At 38.4% G+C, this 23,680-nt stretch overlaps 1 protein-coding gene across 2 annotated transcripts; it reads right to left on the bottom strand.

Moving 5' to 3' along the window:
* Window positions 1–1,760: 1,760 nt before the first annotated feature.
* Window positions 1,761–23,464, bottom strand: cnksr1 (connector enhancer of kinase suppressor of Ras 1). 2 transcript variants are annotated; one of them, XM_031895665.1, is made up of 21 exons: window positions 22,208–22,966; window positions 21,548–21,705; window positions 19,674–19,870; window positions 17,979–18,063; window positions 16,754–16,795; window positions 16,504–16,623; window positions 16,033–16,092; window positions 14,539–14,607; window positions 12,990–13,559; window positions 11,954–12,015; window positions 11,764–11,876; window positions 11,559–11,680; window positions 11,215–11,245; window positions 10,904–11,076; window positions 10,666–10,739; window positions 10,509–10,580; window positions 8,822–8,895; window positions 6,176–6,237; window positions 5,952–6,072; window positions 2,703–2,875; window positions 1,761–2,618 (listed from the first exon to the last, which is right to left on the bottom strand). In XM_031895665.1, the coding sequence occupies exons 1-21, from the start codon at window positions 22,278–22,280 to the stop codon at window positions 2,412–2,414; spliced, it is 2,658 nt and encodes an 885-aa protein (XP_031751525.1). In that variant the 5' UTR covers window positions 22,281–22,966; the 3' UTR covers window positions 1,761–2,411.
* Between the last annotated feature and the right edge of the window lie 216 nt (window positions 23,465–23,680).

The raw sequence follows: 23,680 nt of genomic DNA, 5'->3' as shown, positions 1-23,680 counted from the left end.
AAATTTGGGCACCCCAACAGAGATATTACATCAATACTTAGTTGAACCTCCTTTTGCAAATGTTACAGCCTCTAGCTGCCTCTTATAGCCTTTGATGAGTGTCTGGATTCTGGATGTTCAAGTATTTTTGAGCATTCGTCCATTCTCAGTTCAGTTAAATTTGATGGCTGCCGCAAATGGACAGTCCGCTTCAAATCATCTCATAGATTTTCTGGGAATGCTATGTTCTTCTTCCGCCATGTTTGCGCTTTTTGTTATGACCAAATAACTCAACTTTTGCCTCATCAGTCCAAAGCACTTTGTTCCAAAATGACTGTGGCTAGTCCAAATGAGCTTTTGCATACAACAAGCGACTTTTTGTGGCACCATCTGCCATCTGCAGCAAGCTGTTCTTGCAGATCTTTGGAGGTGATCTTTGGCTTCTCACAATTGGCCACCTTAAATACCTTTTCTCATGATTGGACACACCTGCCTATGAAGTTCAAGGCTTAACAAGCTAATCCAACCAATTTGGTGTTGCCAGTATTCAGTATTGAGCAGTTACATGCATTCAAATTAGCAAAATTACAAGGGTACCCAAATTTTTGCACAGCCAGTTTTTCACATTTGATTTAATTTCACACAAATATTGCTTAACTAAAAATCTTTGTTCAGTAAACACCCCAGTACTCAGATGTTCCTGAGAAATAAAAGACACGGTATTGTTATCTTTTTTGTTGAAAGTGGAGTCTATTATGCAGGCTGAGAGGGGTTTCCAAACATTTTCATTTTCATATGACTGTATTAGATGATGTAAAAAAAAAGACCAAAATGTTTAACTGGATAGATGTGTCTGATTGAAACCTGTCAAACTGCTAGCTCACCCAGAGGAAGGCAAAAAAAAAACCCATTTCAGCTCTCTCCAATTTGCCTCAGAGTGGGATAAACTCCACGGCAATCGAATCAGTCCCTGGATCAACTTGTACTAAGAGCTAATTCCAGTAACCCTGTATTTTATTGCTTTCTAATAAGGTATCCCTTTAAGGTATACCTTTCTTCAAATAACAATGCAGGCTGGAAGGACCTACTGGTAAACAAAGCATTTAAAAGTTTATCGTATTATCACCTTATAAATGTATACATAGTTACCATATCCCCTTTAATGCCTTTTTTTTAGCATTAACAACCAAAACCTGGCAAGTCTTTTATCTTAAAGGGTTTGTCCACCTTTAAATTAACTTTTAGTTTGATGCAGAAAATGCTATTCTGAAACAAACTGCAATTGGTCTTCATTTTTTACTATTTATGGTTTTTTTTAATAATTTAGCCTTTTGTTCAGCAGCTTTCCAATTTGGAATTTCAGCAGCTGGTTGCTAGGGTCCAATTAAATTAGCAACCATGCAGTGGTTTGAAAGAGTGAAAAGAATATGAACAGAGGAGGGTCTAAATAGAAAAAAAGCAATAAAAAGTAACAGTAACAATAAAATTAAAGCCTCACAGAAAAATGTTTTTTTGGTTTCCAGGGTCAGTGAGCCCCATTTGAAAGGAAGAAAGGACCAGAGAAAGAAAGGCAAATAATTAAAAAACTATAAAAAAATTACTTGTTGCTAAGTATAGACCATTCTATAACATACTTAAAGTTAACCTGAAGTTGAACCACCCCTTTAAGACATTGCATACACTTTATTAGTGTAGGCACTTTTCTTCAGACTTTCTTACACTTTTTTTCTTCTTTGGAGTATATATACACAAATGCACTACAGAAAAAGACCACACGCTAATATCATCTTTGTGCCACATCTTATGACTTTTATTTAAAATATAAGTCCTTTAAGACAAAGTTTGGAAAGCATGTTTAGATATATCACAAAACAGATAGATCTTAAGATTAAAATATGTTATTATTTCTTTTTTCTAGTTTTAATGCTTTAATAACATCTAAACCATATTAGCAAGCCCTGTTTTTATTTCCTATATTCCTCTTCTAGTTTATATACTTTGTCTTTAAGCATACCACACCTTCATGCATTCAGTTATTCCACGTACAGTAAAGTTACACGCAGTCACCCACTCCTAAAAGACTAATGCATTAAAAGAGGATCTATCACCCCACGGCCTATCATAATGGCAGGGCAGCACACAAACTGCTAAGGCACTGACTGCAGGGAATGGGGTTACAAGATAGCACCCAGTAAAACTGAGGCTTAAAGTCTTGGGACTGACATTCCACAACTCAGCTAAGAAAACAGACTGCTCTGCTGTGAATGGGAGACAATGAGCAGGGAGATACTGAAAATCTTTTGTGTGACAGCAGTCACAAGAAAGAATTTTAGTGTTGCAGGGGCTCCCACTAAATACATTGATAAGAATACATAAAATGTGTGCAAACCATAAAGGGTGTTCATATATCCTTTTAACAAATATTTTTTTATTTACACCATTTCTTCTGCCTGCTCTTTTTCCTCCCCACTTGAATCGGTATGCGCCCATGTATCAACCACTGTACTTCTTGGCTTAGGACCTCTACCTAAAGTCTCATATAACTGTCCATGATCTGACTTCCACTTCTGAAATATGGCAGAACTAAGGCTTGGATTCTCCAAGATCTGATTCAGAGCCTCAAGTTCTAAGAGCTTTGCCTGTGTAAAAAAAACGCACAAAATTAAGAAAAATAAAGTTGGAGAGAAAATTAGTGAGCTCTCTAATAAGAGATGATATCTTACTTTTAAGGTGCTTTGCAGAGCACGTAGTGCATGTGCTTTTTGGTTAATCTCTGGATTTTTGTTTCTCCGAACAAATGATTTCCGGTAGTCATCCCTTGTAAGCACAGTCTTTGCTCCAATAAGTGAGACTCCACCTTGCTGCAGACAAGAGATCAGGGACTCCAGAGTGTCATCTATTTAAGAGAGATCAAAATTCTGAAACAAATTTAACTCTTCATCAGCAGCTCATAAATAATCACTCTACATCCTTAAATATATAGAAATGCACAAACAACATAAAGGTAAGCATGTACTGAATGCAGAAATTGGTATGGGATATGAAATCACTCCACTTTTTTGCAGGATCCAGATGAGGACGAATGCTTGGTGCTTAGCAGAATGTATGCTTCCAATGAAAGCCTTGAGACTATAAGGTACTAGCTAATCAAGTCAACTTTGCTGAAATTTGACCTTGCAGATTGGGGTAAGGATTTGGTTTTGTATGCCACGTTTTAAGATTTGATAGTTGGCCAAATCCAAAAGTTGCGGTTTAGGTGCAAGGTAGGTAATCAAAGCTGCCTATGTTCAACTGAAAATGCAGTCAAAACAAATGGTCATTGTGAAAATGTCATGGAAAAGGAAAGGTAAAAAAACTGCAGCCAAAAAGAGAGGAAAACAAGTAGTAGTAAGTAATACAGTGTCAAGAAATTAATGTTTTGATTGGGTGACCAATGTTATCAACCAAACAGGAGAAGTCAGTTTTACTTATTGAGATTTCTGAACCGTGAATAAAAGATCCATTGGGGATTGCAATTACAACTCCAATGGTATAGGCCAAAGAACTACTCTTCCTTCCTCTTCCACTTTTCCTTGTCAAGAAATATATAACTTTAAAAATAAATATGGTGTATCATGTTTACAGGCAACACTATTATTAGTGCTGACAGTAATGTAATGCTAAAGGTCAAAGGAGGAGACTATGACATTTATTTAGTAGAAGAGGGTTTTGAAATTCAGGGGAAAGTGCAAGAGTCTAAAAAACAACATACATCCATATTGTTTAAGAATCAAAGGCAATACTAATGTCTGTTAACTCTGTTAATTCTGTGGAAACTGAGTGGACGATAAATAACTACTGCCCAGAGAGAGAAAAAAAGAGGGAAGAATTGGGCAGAAAATGTTGAAATTTTTGAAGAGAGGAAGGACTAAAGCAGTAACAGGAGGCATAGGACAACATTCTGTAATGCCAGTTAGGATAGGTTTAGTATAGTTATCACTTTTAGTAAGACAGATCCATAAATCCCTCTAGTATTTATATTCCCCAACAAATACCCTTGTCTGTGGGATCCAATCTCATATTGCTATCTGATGTTGGCAGTGACTTAAAATGCAAGTGATTTGATTTTTAGCAGTGATTTTTTTCAACCACACAGTACCAGAAACATCTGTTGGTGTCAAATAGCCACAATTATCAGAACAGCTTTTAAGTGCCTGGAAAACTAAATACTTGATGATTTAAACAGGGCCCAGACATTAGGACATTTGCTACACACTATTATAAAGTACCACAAAAGTACAAAATACAAACAAGTTATGACAGAAGGGGGCAATCACTAATATATATATATATATATATATATATATATATATATATATATATATATATATATATATATATATATATATATATATATATATATATATATATATATATATATATATATATATATATATATAGTATACACTATATAACAACTTTTTTTTCAACATGAGCAACATAAAAAAAACATTTCTGATAATGCATTTTGCCTGTTCTTTTAAATTAAAAGAATCCATGAATCCATATAGCACAGATTACTGCTTTGATTCTATACTTATGGTGGCCATACACACTACAATTACAATCTTCCTCGCGACCATTTGAGCTGAATCGTTAGATATGAAGGTAAAAACAAAGGAATTCTTACCCCATCTAACGATTTACCATTAACGTTTACAATGTTTATGCAACTTCAAAGATGCCTAATTCAAATTTTCAGTATTTCCTGATCGTCGAGACGACCGATATCCAAGGCTTTTACAGATATCAGTAGACTCCTCTCCCACCACACATGCACCGATAATATCAGTGTGTGCTTGGCCACCTTTACACTTATCCCAATCCTTTTACCTAAAATGTTTTAAAGGAGAATGCAAGTCAAAAAGCTTACTGCCCAATAGTCCTCCTATTGTTTAGTAAAAACGCCACACTTTTGGCTCACCTAATCAAATATTTACTCAGTCACACTTACTTCACATTTTCTAGAACAGGCAGCCATCTCTAAAAAGGTATTCTCCCTTCCTTTCCCTCCTTGCTTCATACTGCACATGTGTTTCATTCCCTCCCCCCCCCCTCCCCTCTGCCAGATCCGCTTCTGATTGGCTGGTGGGCATGTGTAGCTCAGAACAGGAGACAGGATCAAGTTACAAACATGCTCAGAGAATAGGAAGGCTGCCGCTGGCAGCCTACAGGAAGGACAGAGAGATTTCAGTGATGTCACTGTAGTCTTCACACTGCTGTAGGCTGCCAGCACCATATCTCAGAGAAGCAAGCAGGGATCTGGGAATTTAGATATGCAGTAAGTACTTAAAAAGAATGCCTTTAGACTTAAGGTGGCCATACACGAGGCGATTTCGCTCGTTGTGCGATGAACGATTATATCGACAAACGATCGTATGGCGATCGAGTTCCCATACGATATGCCATCCACGGGCAACGATAATTCGGGAAAGATTTTGTCGCATCATTATCGTAAAATACCTACGATCGTACATCTACGTACGATCGATGTCGTTGCTGGCAATCGTGACATGCGCAGAGAACAATCGTTGAAAGACAAATGTCTGACACTCACACCAACTGGCAGATTTTATCGTTAAACGACCAAAATTTTTAAACCTGGCCGATCGATTTTGGGGACGATAATGTCGGCTCGTTTAGTGGGCCGACGATCGTTCGTACACCACCAACTATACGATAACTTAATGATAGCATCGGATCGTTCGGGAATCGGTCGTTTGTAAGTAAAAAATCGGTCCGTGTATGGCCACCTTTACTTTTAATTTATATTAACCTTTCATTGTCCTTTAAATAGAGCTAATGAGTTTTGTTTAAACAATCTCTCCTTCCCCACCTTTGTGATAAGTAGTCCATTTGAAGGGATTTGTATGTGCTGATAAATTTCAATCTCCCACAGTGCTAAAAAAAAAAAAAAAAACAAAGTTGCTTACTTGCAGGTTGAACATCACTTTCTTTCAGAATTTGCCCACTTTCAGAAGTGTTGCTTTCTTCACTGGTTGTTGGTGAACTTGAGATATTCTGGCTCTGTACATGTGTCAGTGGAGTCTTTACCTGACATACAAAGTTTGAAATTGGAAGGGTGGTATAAAAGTAGAGCTGGGACAATTAGTAGCATGGGTTGAAGATAAAATGAGCAATTGTACTGTTCTCTTACCACCTCCTGTGTTTTTGAGTGATCTTCATCCAGATCTTCAGCCTCAGTTTCACTGTAACAGTCTAAAAAAAAAATATATATATTTTTATAGATATAGATAGATAGATATAGTTGTCGTGCCTATCTCAATAAAGTTCTTTATGGATGACTAAGACCTGTGAGAGCGGTTCCTTCCAGCATTATTTTGTATATTCCATATTCCGGTACTGCACCCAGGCATGATTTTTTGGACTTAAACGTGAGTGCCAGCTTCTTAGATGTATATATATATATATAAGTGTAGGATTGGGGAGCACACCTTCAAAATTCCAATACCTGGGTGCTCGAGCTAGAGGTTTTAGATACATAAAGAAAAATGTCGGCACTCACAGGGTTTCCCTGACGAAAGTCCGTGTATGAAACGTTGGAAAGAATAAACATCACCGTTTGTATTTAAAAGCTGTTTATTTTTTGCCTTTATATGGAAACCCTGTGAGTGCCGACATTTTTCTTTATGTATATATATATACCGTATTTTTCGGACCATAAGACGCACTTTTTTTCCCCCAGAAGTGGGGGGGAAAAGTCCCTGCGTCTTATGGTCCGAATATACTTTAAAAAAATGTTTTTACTTGCCCGTGTGGTCTCCGTGCAGGGCCCTCCTCTATTCACCGGCGCTTAGCTGTGGCTCTGTGCGCATGCACAACGCATGTGCGTCATTGTGCATGCGCACAGCGCCACAGCTAAGCGCCGGTGAATAGAGGAGGGCCCTGCACGGAGACCACACGGGCAAGTAAAAACATTTTTTTAAAGTATATCTGTAGGCTATATGCTGGTACAGATGGGGGCAATATGTTGGGTGCTGCTGGTACAGGTGGGGGGCAATATGTTGGGTGCTGCTGGTACAGGTTCGCTTTTAATGCACATAAAATATTTTAGGACAGTATTTGTTTCAGAATCTTTTTTTCTTCATTTCCCTTCTCTAAAAACTGGTGCGTCTTATGGTCCGGTGCGTCTTATGGTCCGAAAAATACGGTATATAGTGGTGTGAAAAACTATTTGCCCCTTTCCTGATTTCTTATTCTTTTGCATGTTTGTCACATAAAATGTTTCTGATCATCAAACACATTTAACTATTAGTCAAAGATAACACAAGTAAACACAAAATGCAGTTTTTAAATGAGGGTTTTTATTATTTAGGGAGAAAAAAAATCCAAACCCTGTGTGAAAAAGTAATTGAACCTAATAACTGGTTGGGCCACCCTTAGCAGCAATAACTGCAATCAAGCGTTTGCGATAACTTGCAACGAGTCTTTTACAGCGCTCTGGAAGAATTTTGGCCCACTCATCTTTGCAGAATTGTTGTAATTCAGCTTAATTTGAGGGTTTTCTAGCATGAACCGCCTTTTTAAGGTCATGCCACAACATCTCAATAGGATTCAGGTCAGGACTTTGACTAGGCCACTCCAAAGTCTTCATTTTGTTTTTCTTCAGCCATTCAGAGGTGGATTTGCTGGTGTGTTTTGGGTCATTGTCCTGCTGCAGCACCCAAGATCGCTTCAGCTTGAGTTGGCCAGATGGCCAGACATTCTCCTTCAGGATTTTTTGGTAGACAGTAGAATTCATGGTTCCATCTATCACAGCAAGCCTTACAAGTCCTGAAGCAGCAAAACAACCCCAGACCATCACACTACCACCACCATATTTTACTGTTGGTATGATGTTCTTTTTCTGAAATGCTGTGTTACTTTTACGCCAGATGTAACGGGACACGCACCTTCCAAAAAGTTCAACTTTTGTCTCGTCGGTCCACAAGGTATTTTCCCAAAAGTCTTGGCAATCATTGAGATGTTTTTTAGCAAAATTGAGACAAGCCATAATGTTCTTTTTGCTTAAAAGTGGTTTGCGCCTTGGAAATCTGCCATGCAGGCCGTTTATGACCAGTCTCTTTCTTGTGGAGTCGTGAACACTGACCTTAATTAAGGCAAGTGAGGCCTGCAGTTCTTTAGATGTTGTCCTGGGGTCTTTTGTGGCCTCTCGGATGAGTTGTCTCTGCGCCCTTGGGGTAATTTTGGTCGGCCGGCCAATCCTGGGAAGGTTCACCACTGTTCCATGTTTTTGCCATTTGTGGATAATGGCTCTCACTGTGGTTCGCTGGAGTCCCAAAGCTTTAGAAATGGCTTTATAACCTTTACCAGACTGATAGATCTCAATTACTTTTGTTCTCATTTGTTCCTCAATTTCTTTGGATCTTGGCATGATGTCTAGCTTTTGAGGTGCTTTTGGTCTACTTCTCTGTGTCAGGTAGCTCCTATTTAAGTGATTTCTTGATTGAAACAGGTGCCATGTAGATTTGGAGTTTTTTTCTCCCTTAATAACGTAAACCTTCATTTAAAAACTGCATTTTGTGTTCAATTATGTTATCTTTGACTAATAGTTAACGGTTTTTGATGAGCAGAAACATTTAAGTGTGACAAACATGCAAAAGAATAAGAAATCAGGATTAGAAATCAGAAATAGTTTTTCACACCACTGTATATCTAACAACAGCAGCATGAGGCTGCACAAACTAGCCTTTACTAAGAACAGCAATTATGTTTCTCTAACAAGAAATATAAAACCATAGCCATATATACAGATGTCTTTACAATATCAGGACACAAATACCTTCTTCGTGTGCTTGAGTAGCAGAAGATGCTGTTTTATGTATGTTTAGTGCAGCTAGAAGACTGGTCACCCACCTGTAATGAAAAATGAAGAAACTCTGCAAAACCCATAAGGCATCTCCAAGAAATCTCCAAGCCTAGGGCACCTTTGATGTGCTTAACAAAAAATGTTGTGCTACAACTATGTTATTACATTATTGCATACAATATAGCCCAGTATTAATGTAAAGGGTGGCTGGCCATTACAAAGTTGTTTAACTGCTTCCCAAAGGCAGTAATCATAAGCCACTTAAATTACAGATACCCATGCAACCCAAACCTTTTGGGTTCCTCTATCACGACCCACCACCTCATATTCCTCTAGAGCAGTGCTGTCCAACTTCTGTGGTACCGAGGGCCGGAATTTTTCTGGCCTACATGGTGGAGGGCCGATAATGGAAGCCAGTTTTGACCACTCCCCTTTTTTAAACCGCACCCATGTTATCACAAGAGCTTTTAAGACCATCCCCACATTAATGGTGGCAACACAGCAAAAACCCAATGGTTGGTGCTCACTGAAGGGATATTACCCTTCATTCATATGTGAAAGAATTATATTATGTCATATTAAGACATACACTTAAATCCATATGCCTCCTCCTCTTCTGTGGATAGCACAGCAACCACCAGCATATAATTACACACTTTAGGGACCATGTAATGACTATTTCAAACTGCTAACAAACTCCCAGAACAAACCAGGTTCACCTCCCACAGGCAGCATAGGGCAGGGAGAGTATGGCACACATGGGCAGCATAGGGCAGGCAGAGTAAGGAACACACAGGCAACATACGAAAAGAAAGGCACACACAGCAGCATAAGGGAGGCATACAGCAGGCAGAGTACTGCTTGCCCTACCCTGCCTGTGTGTGCCATACTCTGCCTGCCCTCCCCTGCCTATGTGTGCTATACTATGCTTGCCCTCCCCTGCCTATGTGTGCCATACTATGCCTGCCCTCCCCTGCCTATGTGTACCATACTATGCTTGCCCTCCCCTGCCTATGTGTGCCATACTATGCCTGCCCTCCCCTGCCTATGTGTGCCTTACTATGCTTGCCCTCTCCTGCCTATGTGTGCCATACTATTCCTGCCCTCCCCTGCCTATGTGTGCCACACTATGCCTGCCCTATGGCACACACAGGCAGCATACAGAGACACAATGCTGGATGTGTCAGAGGGAATGCCTGAGGTGTGAACAGGTGAACAATGTGGGTGATTACAGCCTGAGCCTGAGGTGTAAACACTGCAGGGGGAAAACAATGAAGGCATTAAAAGGTGTGAACAGTACAGGGGATTACATGATTAAACAATACAGGGGGATTACAGCCTGAATCTGAGGTGTGAGCAATGCAGGGGGCCAGTTAATCTCAGTACTGATACCATTTAAAGTTTACACAAAGGTAAGCCATCAAAGCAGCCAGACAGGTGGGGGGCCATACAGAGGGGGGTCGTGGGCCGCCAGTTGGACAGCCCTGCTCTAGAGCACAATGCAAACTTTTTTTTACATTTTTTATGGATTTTCATTTTAATACATCATAAAACAAGAAACAGTTAAGAGATACTTTAAGATAAGGAAGGTACAGTGCTACATTAAGACAGGTGTCCTATTCAGAATAAGTGAATATAGATTTCTGTTCAGGGCACTTACTTGCTCAAATCAGACAGGCTGTCTGCAGCAAACACAAATGGCTTGTATGTTGGATGGCAAAGCTGAAACTCACTGAGAAAAGACAAGGTTTACACTGCATTTTATTATTACTCTCTCAACCAAACCTCTATCTTTCCAAATTCTTGCAAATACTCACTATTTCTTTTTAGGCTCCCTTGCACTCTCTAGTTTGTAAGAGGAAATATTAACCAATCCCAGTGCCTTTTCATCCTGCAGATAGGGAGAGATTAGAAACACTGTCTGTGTTGGGTTCATGAGATTTTTTTTTACACTAACATAACCACTTCAAACATTTATCATGGAAAATGACTAATTCCTAAAATGCTAGATAGGATTACTTTGACCTACTAGATACCAGTATTCTTATAACACACCTGAGGCACGTTATACCAGTACAGACGATCTCCCTTCAGAACACACCAGCAACGTTTCCATTTCTGGGTCATGAAACCAGCATTTTCTTTCTTCTTTGTCAACCAGCCATCACAATCAGGGTTCCCAAGGTCCCGACAGGAGACTCGTCTACGACTTAGCTTGGTTGCCACACCTGAAAAGAGAAAGAGCAAGTACAGCGGGAAAAATGTAAGCAGTAGTAAAACAGAAGAAAATCATCTGTAGAATACACTAGTAAGATAAACACTCTGTCATACTAATGTTCTGTGGAGAAGAGAAGTAATCAAATTACCTTTCTTTTTTCGACGAGCACCAGGTGATTTCTGAAGGGAGAAAAACATATATACATAGGTAAACAGATTAACTTTCATTTAAAAAGAATACAAAATAGAATAAAAATAGAATAAAAATAGAACAAAAATTATGCTAAGATTGTGAATTTAAAGCCCCTTAGATCGACTTAACATTGTGTGTATAGTGACTGGTTATTAATCTGTATTTTACAGTATGAATCTACATTGTCTCCACTGCTAATAGTTTGTTTGTATGTTTATCTGTTTTAATAAAGCCTTGAAAAAAAATAATGCGAAGGAGCAGATGGGTAGCTGTTTCTCTCAGAGTTTATGATCAAGTTACCTCTTTGCCATGCTGTGTCTGCTTACTGTTAGTCTTGGTTACTGTAACCTGTGGTGATTTTGCAGTTTGGGGACTTTTGGAGACCAGGTTATCGTCTTTTATAGATGGACTCTTTGCAGTAACTGGAACAGAAGCATTAAGGCATGCATGTCTTGCTCTATTTAAGAAGCATGCTTGTAATACATAAATAGTACTGATTTCTTACCTTCTTTAGGAACATTAGGCTGGGGTAAAACAGCAGGGTCTGTGGAAGCTTTTAAGTTACTGTCTGATAGTGCTGGACGTAGGAGTCCAGCAAACAAAGTGGCAGAGAAAGGGCTGAAAGAGAGAAAATAGTTTCAGGGTAAGCATGAGTAACTGCAGGAGTAATGGATGCTTATTTCTTAATACTCTACCTAGCAGTAGGCGTAGTGAATGAATCTGAGCCACTCCTTGGACGGGACATGCACTGGGTGTTCTGTAAGACAGAGAAAGTCACATACTATGTTTTTGATGTACAAACAATTCAGATAGCAGGCATAACAGAAGGGCGTTTGGACACAATTATAGTAGTTAGTCTGGCTAAACAGAGAAATGTCTCAAAAGGTTAAAGGGCATATATACCATAAATTTTTACAATGCACTATACCATGTCAAATAACGTAAAATAGAAGGAAGTGCTTTTATCAAATATGTCCATAACTGCTTGAAAACTGTGCTCTACCCAGACCTTATACCAGCTTCTGGTTTAGACTCTTCAGTATACAGCTCAGAGCCGCTGGCCCTCATAGACTTCTATGACACCCTCACCTACTTAAAGTGAAGTGAATATTCATAGAGTGGGTGGGGCTTAGCCCTGGCAGCAGCACAAACAGAGAGACACAGAAGGAGGGAGGGGTTTTCCCTGCTGCTGCTGAGTAAAGCCTGTCAGTCAGTGCTGTGACCAGTTCCTGTGGGAGACTGAAGCTACACTCCCTTGTCTCATTTGGCTCTGACTTCTGATCAGTGAGGTTGTGTATGCAGCTCTCATATAATGGCAGTTTTAGGAGGTAAAATGCTTTCAAAACATCTTTCTGCATCATTTAACATTTTGAGGGAGGATGAATATTATAACTGAATATGAACTTTAAGCATGTCTAAGCATATATGACAAGCTGATATTTCCCTTTAGTGCACTGAAAACAGCATGAGTTAGCCAAGTGCATTTCAGCACAGGTTTCTTTTGCAATTTAATGCTATACAGTATATAGAATGCAATGTTTAGAAACACACAATTTAACACTGTTTGTAGACTGAAAAACCAAAGATGCATAGTACATAGCAAATACATTAAAACAAAGGAAGAAAGAAAAACAGGACACACAACATATATGAGATGTGCTGTGAATATTAATACACACACACACACACACATGTATTCCCAACATGCATAGAAGAAGTTAATGAATCTACCTGTAATGTGTCAGCCTCTGTAATGGGTAAAGCCTTTGTCTCCTTGGTTTTTTGATCAAAATTTTCTGGAGATAAGGGTGACAAGGGGAAGACTGAAGTAGATTCCCAGAATGTTGGAGACCAAGGACAGTTTGCAGATAAAATGGTGTCCGAGTTCTGTTGAGAACTATCCTGATTTTGACTAATATCAGTGTTGTGTTTATTAGTAAAGGAGAATTTATCTGAAAATACTGGTGATGTGCTAACACTGTTCAAGTTTAATACTGAAGGAGTGTCCTTTGTTGGGGTGACTGGTGCACTACGTGTGGTGCGCGTCTCAGTACTTTTGCGCAAAGCCAGTATCAGATGACTGGGGGATTGCCTGGCTGCTGCTACAGGTGTAATTTCAGCCTTTGGTAATGATGGCTCACTGTGTGCAGTTAATGTGGTTTTGCTGGAGTGCTGAATAAAGTATGTGGGAGAAGTAGGAGATACAGAAGTAGAGGGAATGGAAACTTTCTTGAGGACAAGTGTTACACAGTCTGTTTTCTCTTGAAGTTTGTAGACAAGGTTCTTGCGTGTCCAACCAACCTAAGCAAGAAAACAATCATTTAGAAAAATAAAATCAAAAATATAACAAAATGATTAGATATCATTTGTTTCAGCATAATTTAAGATCCTGTAATTATCTTTCATATGTTCTCCAGCTTTATATGTAGGTGTTACAAGTAATGTACAACATCTTATAAAGAGCATTTTAATTTATTCACATACGCATTAATTTTAATGTTCTTTACATTAATATGATTCAGAACATTAGTGTGAACTTCTCATGTCTTTGGTGCTGATTCAAAAGTAACAGTAATAGCAGCAAAAGGAACAAGGCAGTATGTACACAAGTGATCCAAGTTGATCATTTTGTAAAAGTAGTGCACAGAAATCTTCATCGCTAAACCCCCTCAAATGCACTGGCAATGCATCTGCACTGTTTATTTTGGGGAGTAGGGACAGGCAGAACAGTTACAACGGTGTGGAATATTTAAACGTTGCCCTTACAGTCTATATGCCAAACAAAATTAATTTAATCATTGCTTTCAGTGTAGCTGTCGGAAAGTTACTGCCATTTAGATTTACAAAAGTTTGCATCTGTTTTTTTATGATGATTAGCTCACTCCAATAAAGCAAATAATTCAAACTGTATACTTCCCTTTTACAATATATTATATTTCAATAAATGTAAATAAATAAATAAATAAATAAAAGATTGTTAATTTTCAAGCATGGTGTAGAAAATAGGATTGCAACACTTCTCTCCACCTTTTATATACCATAAGCTGTTTATTTGTATGTACAAAATCTCAAAGGAAATACCAGTAGAATTCTCATTTGAGAACTACAGATTTATTTACATTTGCCATGCATAAAAGAGGTATTTCACAGAACACCAAATTCAGCCACATGTTTACCACCACAAAGCTTTTCACACAGAATGGAAACATATTGCAATCCAATAAATGCACGTATAAGGCTCAATTCTTTTGCAGCATACATATGAGATAAAATCACTTACCACAACCTGATCATTTACTTTTATTATCTCATCTCCTGGGAAGATCTTGCCACTTCTTCCAGCTGGAGCCTAGGTATAGTATGTGAAGAATAAAAAAAACTTTGTAAATTGAGTACAAGACTGACACAGAGTAGGCCTGCCAGAATTGCTTGTGACTAAGATAGAATAAGTATGAATGATACTGTGAGAAAGATCATATGAAGATAGGAAGAAATGAGCTAAGGAGAAATGCAGCTAAAAGAAACAAGGAAATGGTTCTATAAAGACTGCTAAAAATGTGGGAATAAGCTGCTAATGCACCATGCATTGGCAGCTTATTCCCACATCTTTAAAAAAAATCGTTTAATTAGTGAACAAACATATACCCATAGTACATGGATATTAGAATCTGAGGGGTTGGCCAGCTTTAACTTTTTTCTTTTAGAACCTGCTTAAATTCTTGGATAGCAGATATCAACCCTACTCACACACATAAGTAATAAAATGCACTTTTGATCAGGAGCAAATAAACATTAACAACCACTAAGATGTTTGCTTTATGCTACTTGCTGTACAGGGCCCCCTATAATGGCACAGCATGAAGAGTGTTGCACAACAAGTTTGGAAGCCACCATCTTCTAATGCATGAAAATCCAGTTTTCTCCTGAACAGCTATCAGTGACTTAAGGTGGCCATACACATCGAGGTCGCCAAGCGAGCGGATCTTCTCCCGATATCCCCACCTATGGGTGGGCGATATCAGAGTAATTAAGGCTAATTAGGTCGTTTGGCCTTGGGGCCAAACGATCAAATTATAGCGACAGTAATAGGCGCAGTCGGTTCAGGGACCACTTCAACGAGCCGATGCGGTCCCTGATCCGACTGAATTTTTTAACCTGCCCAATCGATATCTGGACGATACAGGCCAGATGTCGGTCGGACAGGCCCATCGTTGCTGCCTCTACATGGCCCGATAAGCTGCCGAATCGGTCTAAGGGGCCGATATCGGCAACTAGAATGGGCCCGTGTATGGCCACCTTTAGCAACTTAGAGTTTTATTGCAACCAGTCTGATCTTCTCCCATTCTGACAAAACGACATGTGATTTGAATGACCCCTACCCCTGGATGCTTTCCTTGTGTGGCTTTGTTTACCCTCTTGCAGAAGACTACTGATTTTATCATCTGATTTTTTTTTCTACAAATAACATTAGTTTGCCTCCAAATTGCTTTTTATCTTCAAAGATAAAAAGCATTCAAAAGAATATGTTTTAAAGCAACATCTGCTACCTATGGTTTTATCCAGATTGCTACCACAAAAAAGCAAATGGCACTCCAGATTGCTACCCTTGCAAAGATATAGAAGACTGTAAAATTACCCAAGATAATGATGGATGTATGAACATCTTAACTGAACCTAACACTAAACGATCTGCGATATATTATGAAAGTGTTTTCTATTGGGACAAAAAACATTTATACAGAAATACAAAATTTCTGATCCTGAATCAACTGACCTCTGCTGTTGTTCCGCAGACAAAGTGCTGCCCCAATGATGTAGACTTTATTTCTATACCCTGCAATAAAATGATAACATGGATGTAATGACAGCTTTATGTTGCATATGTATGTATGTCTGTCTGTATGTATAACATGTACTTAAATTATGAACACTTATTAATTGACTATAATGATTAATTATTAATAAGTGTTTACATTTTTATTACTATTAATTAAAACACTAATTGTCATCACACAGATAGATGCACATAAACAAATGCATTCTAATGTAAACATCTTTTTCACTTTAAGTAGTAAGCTCCTTTGGATAGGGCTCTCTCTACCTTTTGCATAGGTTATTGGTTGTATTTTGTTTGTATTGAATCTTTATGTTCAATGTATATACACATTTATTGTACAGCACTGCAGAATATGTTGCCACTTATTTAAATATTATGATAATAACAGATGTCAACTTTCTCTCTCACCAAATTGTAGTGGGGGAGCTCAGGCTTTATCAGTACAGGTTCTAGTGTTGCAGTCTGATTCAGGAGATCCTCTGGACTGCAGTTCAGAATGCTCTCACATGTCCCACAGATGTTTTGGCACTATGGGGGTGAAGACATCATTAATAATTACTACAGTATCAGACTGCAGAGATAATACATCATTCACATTTCAGATCTGACTAGCCATGAAATACAGACAGTACCAAAGTTACAAACACAGAAAACTTACTATTGAGACAACTCTGCTCTCAACATGAGGGTCTGACCAGTCCTAAAAGAATATACGATAGAATAAACAAGTAGATCAAGATGAAGAATACAGTCAGTTTCTACAGAAACTTGTATTATTTACCAGCTGCATTAATTTGGTCATATTGTTTAGAAACATTTATTTTCTAAACATAATATCAGTGTACACAAGAGATTTCCATCCATCCCAAACAGTTCCCTTTTGTTGCTATTCCTGTCCAATTTAATTAACTGCATGCAACTTTAAATTTATGTTTATTTTCTTAAATTTTAATGTTATACAATGCTTACATCTGATATTAATGTGTACTGTAGCGTGCTATTTAAGAAACTTCAAACATTTTGCTAGAGTAAAGAGATTTTATATGTATGATTGTTAAAAGCAAGAGGCAATTTTAGTTCATTAATAAGCATTGTAGACCAATCCTTACCGCTGTAATTTCACATCTCCATAACACAGACTCCTATATTGAGAGAAATTATTTAGCCATTTATGAAGAACCCTTAACAGAGGAAGGGGCCTCTCTTTTGCTGCGACCCGTAAGGCTACTTTTCCTGTCTGGGCACTGTGCTTGGTTTTCTAAATTAGTTTTATGCAACCGGACCCAGAGTTAAATAAAGAAACTGATCTAAGATGACACAAACATTTAAATGCTAAGTTTGTGAGTGTGTGTATATAATAACTCATGTTTAAAAAGCTTTCAAAAGTTTCAAATAGGGGACTGTTAAATGAAACAACAATTTCAGTCATATAAAAAAAATATATGAAATATATGTAACTTGCAAAATAGCAAACAATACGCCAGTTACAAAATGTGGAAATTCACTGCAAATCCATGCCTGGCTAAAAAATTCTTTTATCACTACCAAGAACCCAATGCTAAAAGGCAGCCAAGCTAACTTCTGTGCGATGACTCCAAACCAAACTACAGTTAATATTTTTTCCAGTGCTACTAAAATCTTGGCATTAAGTTTAAAGGCTAACTAAAATATTGATACCTTGTTTAAGCTAGTATTGTCAGGGGATGCTTTACAGCTAATGTAAACAATGAACTTAAAAGCTAATTTCAAATAAGTCTTCTAAGCAATGGGTCAGCTACACCAGAAAAATATGTAGTATTCACTTTTCTTCATTGCACTGCAGATCTGCACAGTGTCAGCAAACAAAAAATATATATATATTGAATTTAGAAGCATTTACACACCTTGTGCACACTTTCTGCCAGCTCCAGGCAAAGAACTATGACATCCCGACTAGCAGAGTAATCATTGAGCCTTGCAAATAGGTACCTGTGGGTTTACATAAGCTTAATAATACTGTTTAATTGTATAGGCACATAAACGTACAAGTTGTAAAAAATGTGCCTGAAAAAGTATTAAACCTTTTGGAAATGTTTATGTTTTTCTGTTAAATCACAAAGTGATACTGTAAATATTTAAATCAAAGTGATCTGTTTTCACTTTGGTATAAATCTATTCCATTGATCAGCGGAAAAAAAATAAAACCAACTGTGATTCAAAGATCAGTTAAACATGAAAACTTCCTTTTTTATAGGTGTTATATAATTGAGAGATACAGAGAATTCAAATGCAACAAAACATTGGGCTAGGGACTTAAAGGGGTTGCCAACCCAATAATAAGATTTTTATTTTTTGACAAAAATAATTACAGTTTTTCATTCCATCTGTCATTCCCACATTAAAGGACATGTAAAACCCACACACACAAATTTAATCAGTGAACACCCTCTTTGAAATCTTTCAATACCTGCCACACTGGTTGTCCAGAGGTTAATAGTAAGGCTGCAACATTGCCTTAATCACTTAGATTTGCTTCTCCTCCTGAAACCCACTCAGCCCCCTCCCTCAGGAATTTGCTTTGGCTGTTGGCTTGTGGGCATGCTCAGTTGCTCTAAGCTCAGATTACTAAACACGCCCTCCAGTCTAGCAGCCAGTGAAGAGATGGCATTGTTGGTTCCCATAGAAACTCAGCTCTAGCTGTCTTTCTCCTGAGCTCAGCTTTACCATTACAGTGCTCAAACAAAGCAGAACTTTTATCAGAGTGTATGTGTATGCTGCACCGGGCCACCGGGTGACAGCTGCTATTTGCTTTAGGAAAATGTGATGGTGCTAGCAAATGGATGAGAATATATGCAGTAAAAATGATGGGGAGGGGGAGGCATGCCCAACTGATATACATTGTAGGCAAATGTAAGCTTTACACGTCCTTTAACACTATTGCGTGGAAAGAGTGTGAATAAGATAAGGAAACAGATGCATAATTTCTATTGGTTTGAAAAATAACAACAACAAATACATGGTATTAATAAAAACAGTTGTAATTATGTGATGGCAGAGAATTTGGCAGAGCAATTCTTAGAAACTTAGAACATTTTTTTGGCTGCTGGCAGACTGGGAGATTACTCGCCCACGGTACCAAAGATTTAACATGGTTGACCAATTTCCCCAAAATATTTTTCCAACAGCAATAAAGAAACCAACAGTGGAAAAAAATATATGCCAGTGCTTTGTTTTTCGTCTTGCAAGGAAACTTCGGAAAAATAAAGCATTGGCATGTGTTTTCCTTCAAGGACACTTCTGGCGATTTTGGAAAAATAAAGCATTGGCATGTGGTTTCCCAATGGCAATAAAATAAATGAGTGGTGGAGAAAGATATGTCGACACTTTGTTTTGAGGGGGGTTATTCTCCCATTGTAGCGAAGATTTGTCCCTGGCGACTAATCTCCCCTTCTTCCATGGCCCTAAAGCATTGAGTGGTGATTATTCATGTTGTGACTATTGAAAAATCATATCCTGCTCATGTAGAAAAGGTGTATCTGCAGTTTTTAACTTAAAAGAAAAAAAAAAAAAAAAGAGAAAACTAGTCAAGAAAGAATGACCTGTTGAGCCAGGAGAAAAGCCCTCGCGCAGCTGCCACAATGTCTATAATGCAAACCAGCTGCTTGGGTGTTGGAGCAGCTGAGAGAGAATGTGAAGCCACCTTCCTCATGCTCAGTATGTGTGACCACAATGATTGCGAGACCCCATAAAGCTTCTCAGTAAGGGATCGTAGATTTTCAGCATGAAGCTCATAGTGCTAGGGAGACAGAGAACAGCAATGTTAAGGAGCAACAGTTAATAAAAGAAAGATACAATAACAAAAAAAAGATAAAAAATGGCCATATGCAGACTGATAAAAGCAGCGCTCAAGAATGTCAGCCTGACAAAAAACTGGTCTTATATTGGGCAGAAACCCAAGTCCCCAAGGCCAATGACTGACCACTATACACCAGCATGGCAGAAATACACTCATCTAGTGGCCAATCCTGACTAACAATTCTCCACATATATGGCCAGCTTATATATTCCCTTGTTTAACCTGCGTTCAATTAATCGGGCTTGTGCTTTTTTTATAAATAAATAGGCAAAAAGTATGTTTTTGTTATTTCTTATGGAGTAGATTCAGTTTCCCTGTTTACCCTGATTAGTTCAGCACAAGCCCTATACATTGAAATCTTGTTAAACAAGAGGGTAAACTGTCCCTTTAAGGTTAATGGTAAAAGGGGGGGGGATTTTGGCCCTCTGCATTTTGCAGCAGGACACCAATGCACTTGAAATTGCCCTGTTCTGTCTCCCATTGTGTTATATGTTGTATGTGCTAGCCATTTTTACATTTAAATCCATTACCTTAAATCTACAGTAGGGGTCAAGTTCGGGCACTTTGACACCATGCTGAAAAACGCAGCTTACCAAAATCTCAGCATATGCCATAGGCCTGACATATAGATTCTTAACTGCAGCAAAATGTTGCTTCCAACTTCAGAATTTTTAGAAGCAAAAAGTATGGTTGAAGGAGTCAGGGGTTCTATACTATAAACACAACTGACAACATACTAAGTGAGCTGAAACATCTTGAATAGTAAAAAGGTACATTGTAATATGCAAGATTTATATGCTGTGTTATCTGTGCTGGTTTATGGATTTTGCCCACAAAATAATAGGGATGCACCAAATCCACTTATCACTTATTTTGGATTTGGCAGAATACCAAATCCTTAACCAAAAATATGGCCAAATTTGTATATGTAAATATCCAAAAGGCTGCATCACCCCATCTAGGCGCTCAAGATTCTGTTGAAACCAAATCTTATAAAACATGGTTTGATTTGGCCAGATCCTGATCCTAATCCTGGATTCAATGCATCCCTACAATTTCAATTCTTACGCAACAGGAAATAGAAAATATAAAAATCAAATGAAAGTTTAAAAATGAACAATCAACCATGAGGTTCAGTAGCCCTAAAACAGCAACAATCCATGCAATCAGAGTTATTTTCAGAAGCTCACCAAGTTGGTTAGGCAGTCTTTTGAGCGTCAGTGACAGCGCACATGCTGAGTGTGCTCTGGACTTCTGTGAGTAAGCTAAGTTTAACGGTCATCGCAAATCAAGAGGAAAATATGGTTTGTTTGTCCGAGGAGCTGGTGCTACAGGGTTAATTATTTCAGTCTGATACAGACTGCACTGATTTTCGAACGGTCATGTATTATGAACCAAAACCTACTAATTAGCCTAATATTGTGACTTTATATTATATATTTATACGTCGCATTTCCAGCCTACTTCTTTGTAGTCTTCAGTTCTTGTTTAAAGTGGTGACTATAAATTGACAGTGTTGCAAGTGGAAATGGCATGTTACACAGAAAACATACACAAATTATTGACAACTACATAAGTCTTGTATTACTTTTCTTCTTAGTGGGCCACAATAATTACCAGAGCACAAAGCTGTTCAATGGCCTCAAGAATGATCTCCTGGTGACCAATGCATCGCACTCCCAAAGCATCTAACTGTTGGGAGGACAGGCAAAGAAGATCCTTCCCAGTCACATTCCATTCTTGAAATGTATAAACCTGCACTGCAGGGTCTAGGCCTAGGGATGAAAAACAAGTGCTCAGTTAGATGATATATAAAAATGTATGGAACCTCTATTGTGATTTACTTTTAGTTAATTCTGATTTTCTCAAGACCTTTCCTCTCCCCTTCGCATACTGTAGCTGGCTGCTATGGAGACATGTGTTCTGCTAACACAACCTTCATGCTTTCCCTTTTTACATTCATCTCATGTTTGCATACTTTTTAATCTCCACTTTATTTTATATTCTCACTCACCTTCATTGCTGCTATGGCCCCACTTCATTCATACTCACCCTTACTTCCCACATAACATCCTTTCACTTAGCCTATACTACTAATCCCCATTTTTATCACCCAGATTCATGATACCAAGTCTTTTCAATCACCTTAACTGTTCCAATGTTCTGTAACTTACTCTGTAACTTCCCTGCATTCTATTATATGTTTTTTTTCACCCACCCAGACCCGTGTTCTCTTCTAGCTCACCCTCACTGTTCCCATAATCTCTAATCACTTACTTTGTGTCTCCAGATCTCTTCTTACCCTCATTGCCATTATGTTTTTTTCCTCACATAACATCAAGGTCCTCATGTTATCTTTTTACACTTTCTTCTCTCATGGTCTAGTTTTCCTAACTGGCCCCATAATCTCTTTTCAGTTTGAACTGCCTGTCCCCATGGTCCACCCTGTCCTCATAACCTTATTTTACCAGGCCTTATAGTAATGTACTTATGTTGCTTCACCTCTTGCTGAAAATTACTTGAACCATTACATATCATCTCATATCCACTATCAAGGTACAACTAACCATCTTAATCTTATTGACATTCTGTTACATTCCTGCTACTTTCCCCACTAAAACTCCCTTGCATTTACCCTATAATTATCTATGCCATTTATGTACCCGAGAGCTTCTAGGCAATGGTAACACCCCAGAGCAGTGGCTGGAGGGGCAGCCTAGTGACATTTGTGGAGTCTGCCTGAGTAACTCTGGAAGCAAAACTTAAACATTAGCTAAGGCTAAACGCATATTTGTTGTCCAAAATATTCTCGGAACTATAGCTGAACATTAGCATGGGTTTGTATATCTATAATCTTGTTATCATGTTGTCATACATGTTATGTCTACTGATGGAGGGGGTGAAGAAACAGTAGAGTTTGCATTAAGAAGTATAATCATATGGTTTCATTTCTCTGCCTATCACAACATGTATTTTCTGCCTGCTTTTATGGCAGATTTCTATGGAAATCCGAGTTGGTTTTATAACGAAGAATTCTAATGACTTTCTTTTTTTTAGTAATTTTCTGATCACTGCAGGATTCTGAGCATTCAGCAGGGGAGCTCTGATACTATTAATCACCCCTCCATACTATCATCATTTATTTTTGCTTAATTGTCAAGGTATCAATATGAGGGGAGCTTTACAAATCAGTCATTAAGAAATACAATAAAATAGCTCCAAGTCCTACTGCATTTTTGTCTCCACAAATTAAAAAATGAATAATCCATCAAAAACTTTTAGGTACTTTCACTCTGCTTCCACTGAACTCGGACCCACACAGCCACTCTTGTCCCTTAACTTGCTTTGCTACAATGGGAACACCACTGTCCCACAGCTTAACGGCCGACTGTATCTAACTAGTAACGCTCCGGTAGCAGCCCCCTCACTCTCACCCCTCAGGTAGTTTCTCACGGTCTCCGGACTCCAAGAAGACACAGGCTCCATTCGGGAACTTCCTGCCTGAATACCTGAGTGACGTCACTCAGGTGAATCATTGTGCCTTCTGATTGGCCTGTTCCACGCCCATTAGCTGAGGTCCGAGCACGAAAGCACGGCTACGTTACTAACTTAAGACTGAAATGTAACAATTTTCAGAGTACATCCTTAATTTTTTTTAGCAGTTTTTTTTTTCCAAGCCCCTATGACTTTTCTTAAATTTGGGACACGCCTACAAAATACGAGCCGTGCAGCTGCAGTGATTACATTAAA

This window comes from Xenopus tropicalis, chromosome 2 (assembly GCF_000004195.4).
Source record: "Xenopus tropicalis strain Nigerian chromosome 2, UCB_Xtro_10.0, whole genome shotgun sequence".
NCBI lineage: Eukaryota > Metazoa > Chordata > Amphibia > Anura > Pipidae > Xenopus > Xenopus tropicalis.
Note: the sequence above shows the minus strand (reverse complement) of the source record. Positions and strands in the feature narration are given on the sequence as shown.

Excerpts from the sequence above, each read along its gene's own strand:
- cnksr1 (XM_031895665.1), bottom strand. The coding sequence starts at position 22,280 with ATGAGGACCTTGATGTTATGTGAGGAAAAAAACATAATGGCAATGAGG. Across the intron at positions 11,877-11,953 it reads TTCACTACGCCTACTGCTAG|CCCTTTCTCTGCCACTTTGT; the intron begins GTAGAGTATTAA and ends TCTCTCTTTCAG. Across the intron at positions 8,896-10,508 it reads AGCCTGTCTGATTTGAGCAA|GTGGGTGACCAGTCTTCTAG; the intron begins GTAAGTGCCCTG and ends TTTTCATTACAG.